General features: G+C 28.1%; 1 protein-coding gene across 1 annotated transcript; it reads right to left on the reverse strand.

Moving 5' to 3' along the window:
* Positions 1-532: 532 nt before the first annotated feature.
* LOC112595303 (F-box only protein 6-like) lies at positions 533-1,659 on the reverse strand. Its single transcript, XM_025340450.1, has 4 exons — positions 1,335-1,659; positions 974-1,235; positions 776-908; positions 533-691 (listed from the first exon to the last, which is right to left on the reverse strand). Exons 1-4 carry the CDS (start codon positions 1,657-1,659, stop codon positions 533-535), a joined length of 879 nt encoding a protein of 292 aa, XP_025196235.1.
* Positions 1,660-5,440: the final 3,781 nt, after the last annotated feature.

The following is a 5,440-nucleotide window of genomic DNA, read 5'->3' on the forward strand; positions in this document are numbered from 1 at the left end:
AATACGGATACTCTTTCACAATGACAAGTAAAAGGATACCTGCGGTGCTTCGAATTGTCATAACAAGGAATCAAAATCATATATAAGGAAGTCCAGAGAGCCACAACGGCAGATGTACCAGAGCCACAGAGATCTGAGCATCTTCATGACACTCAGCCACTTTTTGTATCATTTAAATGAACTTATTTATACGTAATAAACACATTGTTCTCAAAAGTTGTAATTTTCATTTAAAATAACATCCTGAACTTGAATCTGATATTGGCACGCAACACAATAGTAATAGAATTATAAAAATATATATATATGCATACTTTAATACATATTTTCAAAATTTTGGTACATTATTGCATGCTTATTTATACATTTTTTAGTGCATTAACTTACAAGCCCTGCTTCTTCTTAATTAATTATAGAAAATAACATCATTGTTACAAAATTATATTTTTGGAGATGTATTTTTTTTTCTTTACTTTTAATTTAAATATAATATATATATATATATATACACACATTTTAATTAGATATGCATCTAAGAATTAGTATTTTTATATTTTATTGGTAGTAACATTTTTACTACAGAGCAGGACACATAAATACCAGACAAAATATTCTGACATTTGATGTCCATCAAGGAATGATGTAGATTCAAGAAACTTTCATCACCCTGGGTGTTATACAGAATTGAAGCCTTAAAATTAATATTTAATGATTGTTTTGTTAGAGAATTGTGTAGAAAAAATATTAGATTAGGTATATTAATAAAATTACATACTTTAGTCCACTCAGTTGCTCTTTGTGGACTCTCATCGGAATGTTCACATTTACCTATAACTTCATTTGTTTTACTGTGAAAAGTGGCATGTAACTTATAAGCGTTGTTGTTTTCACAATATGTTTTATAAAACCTGCAAAGCATTTTATTTTATTATTTTAGATGAGAAAAATATTTTAAGTATATGAGTATCAATACCATGCACTAAATGAAATTTTAGGTCTAAGAATTTTCATTATAATATCATTTAAACCATAATCTTTGAATGTAATTTGTTGATAAAGTGTACTTATATACTGATAATCTATAATAAAACAACTTGTATGCCCATCAAAGTCTGGATCATTTAATATATGTTCATTTTTTGGTACTTCTACAATATTTGACAAATTAGTCACATCAGGTTCATTATTCAAAGCTGATGACAGATTTTTATGATATCTCCAATGCTTCCATCTTTCTGTGTTAAATGTAAAAATCATGATAACATTGTATGAATTATTTTAAATTCTAATTAGAAATAGGTTTAGATCTGATTTACAATTTATTTATTAATTACCTTGTCCACAGTGGTTTTTCGTCAAATTTCTATTGAATGGATCGTATTTGATAATTACATAAAACACATACCACGGTAATTCTAATTTTTTAACATCATTTGAAGCGATTTGTGAAAAACTATGGTATCCTCGACCATTATTCACGTACTTGTTTTCTCGTGCTGCTTTTTCTTGAAATACATATGCGTCTATTAGTTCTTGCCATCTTTTACACACAAGTCTGCAATTTAAAAGTGTAGCTGCATCGATGAAGATAAATGTTTTTATAATCATTTCATTTGGTATTAAATCAAAATATTGTTGATGATTATTTAATACTTCCATCGTTATAAATTTGATGATCTATAACAATATAATGCTGACGATGCTGATATCAAACTCAAATAATTTTTAATTTATTCCAACGAAAAAGTATAAAAGATACGAGGTATTAAATAACAAATATTAAACAATATCAAACGCTCGTTGACTGCAATACCGCAAAATTGAATAATGGAGTTGTCGTAATCATAGACATATCAAACAACTAACTTAAAACCCGAATGTGATAACCAGAATTTTGTCTAAAAAGAAATGATAGTATTCTTAGTTATGTCATGGAGTATATAATAATTTCACTTACCACGAGGCGATATCTGTCATACAACCAATGTCCTTCAATACTAATGCGCCAGGTGGTGATTTTTTCTCAAACCAGGGGTCCCCACACTCCACAGTTAAGGTTAGGAAAAAAGAGCATGTTTGTTTTAAACATGATCAGCAGCAGTTTTGCATTTTGTATACCCATTGTAACGTGGTCGGGGAACTTTGTTACGATATTAGTTATCTAGAGAAGATTTTCGATTTCTTATGGTTGAGTTTTCTGTAGCTGGGAGTTAGAGCACCATTTTATTTGAAGTATTTATGGGAGTAATTAGGATTTTAATCAGGGGGGAGGGTAGTTGATGACCATTTTTTTTTCTTTTTCGATTTTATAGTAAAACTTATACGTTTGGTATAAGGAATAGAATTTAGTTTAAAGCGCAGAGGGGGGGGGGGGACTTGCCCATGGAAGTATCTGTCAATTATAAGACACGTTTGGCTTATATAGATATCTATAATAATTATTATACTTAAAACAATACGTTATTATACGCTATTCCAAATAAGTCTGGAAAAATGTACGACGACAACGCGTCTGATTTCGCGCACGTATGTCACGCGATCTGTCGGTGGCGAGCGCTGTTGTCGATAATTGTATTGTATACTATTGTATTGTATCCGGCCGCCGACCGATCTCGACGAGTGCCGATAATTGAGCCAATGACAGCGGATCTGCCTGCACGATTTTTTCCAGACTTATTTGGAATAGAGTATATATTCGGGATATGGCTGTTAATAATTGTATTGTTGAGTTCGCTTGTGTTGATGGTTAATATCGAACTAACTGCTGTGTGTTATTTTAGTTTATTCGTAATAATCCGGACGCGTAAAAAGTGTTTAGTATGTATATTTTGTGTTAATCAATCATATTGGTGTGTTTATTGTGTAATATATTTATGGTATGTAACAAATGTTACACCATAACGAAAAATCGACACCTGGCGTGTTAGTATCGAGGGACATTCCTTGGGAAATGCACTATAAATATTAACAGCTGTTGGTTCATTATTTAAAAACAAATAATTCAACTCGTTATTTTATCATTTTTACTCAAACACCCTAGTTAATAAAGAAATGGATCGACAATATCAGTGTTCCAAGTTGTTAGAATTTGGATCTGAAATTACTTTTTACCAGTGGCGTCTCGTGATTCGAATGTATGGTAGAAAAAATGCTGTAAAAATATAAAAATTAGTTTCAAGTTAACTTTCAAAATAATTCAATTAATATTTAATTCTAACCTTTAACAACATATAAATAATTAACCATGAATAAAGCATATATTTTTTTTGTATTAAATGTTAAAATAAAGTCAACTATAAAAAAATAAAAAATACTTATTACATAAATCTCATCTACTAAATTAAAAGAAAATAAATATCTTTTTTTTATACTATGTTTTATAAATTAGATCTATCCTCTTGTCTTTGATTAATGCAAACTTAACGACGTTATGACAACCTCTCTGTTCCTATTTCTACTGGTGAAAGTTATGTCTCTTCGACAAATGACTAATGGAGAATGTTGACAAACTCTGAGATCCATATTGTTTAGCTTCATTTCATTATGAAATTCCGACTTCCCCGTTTATCATATTATATTTTATTACCGTAGAACCGTTCAGCTCGTCTGAGGCTAAATATTATTAGCCTCTCAGCACTTTTCGGCTTTCTTCAAGATTAATTTATCGTTCCACGAAAATCTTCGTCGTGATTTTTGTTAATAGTGACGAAATGTGTATTCATTACCTACCTACTATGATAGTTAATATTATACACGACAAATACATTTGTTTTGCCATTAAAATGGTATAATATAACAACAAAAAACTTTTGTATTTTAAAATGTTTATTATATTATTGAATATAATATTCTTAAAGTCAACTTTAATTATATTATATACCCCATTTTCCTTTACAACAGTTAGGTGAGGCTGAGTTTCATTTGGCTCCTCTGACGAGCCGCCATTGCTTTTTACTTCATATAACCTATCATTTTTTTTTCAACAAGATTATTATTAGCATAATTTGATTTAATTTATTTGTTAATTTTTTATTAATATTTTAATTGTAAGCTATTATCCAGTTTTTAAATTTCTACTATTTGTAGAAAGTTATTGTGATAAAAATATTTGAACCTCAATTTATTTTTTCAACTGTTATTTAGTCACTAATTTTTTTTTGATAAAAGATTGGTAGGTATATATAAGCACTTTTAATTAACTACTATCACCATATGCATTTAAAAATATTAATCATTTGCGATTTGCAGTATTTCTCGCATAAATAAGTAATGGAGACTTTATCATTTGGGTAATCTCTTTTCAAAGGCTAAAAAGCTAGTACTTGAAAAAAAATACATATTTATATAATGATAAAATGTATTTTTGTGTATTATAATATGTGTATTGTCTTTTAATCATACAAATAATCATGTATATTAGAAAGCAATAAATTCTCAATACGCATTCTTTCAAATGAAAATTTAGCCAAAACGCCCAAAACTAACTGTCTAATGTTTTGAGTTTATATAGTTGTCTCATAACATGTAAAATGTGTTGGATAAAAAAAAAAAAACTTAATAAAACCATACTCATACGGTTAATGCGTTTTTAACATTAAATTTAAACGCAATTATCCTTATTATCTTATCTTGTACATTAAAAGTTATAAACAGCCGAGTTGAATTAAATTTATATTTTCATTATTTTTTATAATTGCCAAACCACAATTACGACCATTTTGTGAGTTAATTATAATATATAACCTAAATATATTTATCCTGATAGTTTTTTTTTATGATATTATTTTAGTTTAGCTTATACATTTGCATGATCTTAGAAAGCCTGCGTCTCACTAGACATTCTCACTGTCTCACCTAACCAGTTCACCTTTGTTGATGCTAATTTTTATATTACATAATTCAAATTCAATTTAATATTATTTTTATTATAGACTATTGTAATGACTAATTAATATATTATGCGATAAATTAACAATCAAAAATATATCTAAATACATCACATAAGTTTTATTAAAAAACCTACAATCATGCAACTGTTCTTATTTATTGTTTTCATTATTATTTTAAAACTTATGTTTTTTTTTATTAATTTAGAAATATCTGTTTATTTTTTTTTTTATCACACTAAGTTATTTAGTATTTTTTTTAGATAAAAACAAAAAATGTATGTGAAAAATGCAAATAAATTCATTATTTTCTTTTTTTTTTTCGGTTTTGGTATGGAGTAATTTAATTCTGAATTGGATTTGCGTTAATGCAGTGGTGATAATACCACTCCTTATTAGTTATGTTTAACCAATTATATTGGTAACTAGTATGCTCTTTGATCACATTAGAATACATGTTATGTCCCATCCATGTGTGCATTATGTATGGTACGATGTCATTATTTATTACTGACCGACACACTGTGTGTTCTAACTTCAGTAAATAACTGTGA

Source organism: Melanaphis sacchari, unplaced genomic scaffold (assembly GCF_002803265.2).
Source record: "Melanaphis sacchari strain LSU unplaced genomic scaffold, SCAv2.0 Contig26_pilon_pilon, whole genome shotgun sequence".
Taxonomy (NCBI): Eukaryota; Metazoa; Arthropoda; class Insecta; order Hemiptera; family Aphididae; genus Melanaphis; species Melanaphis sacchari.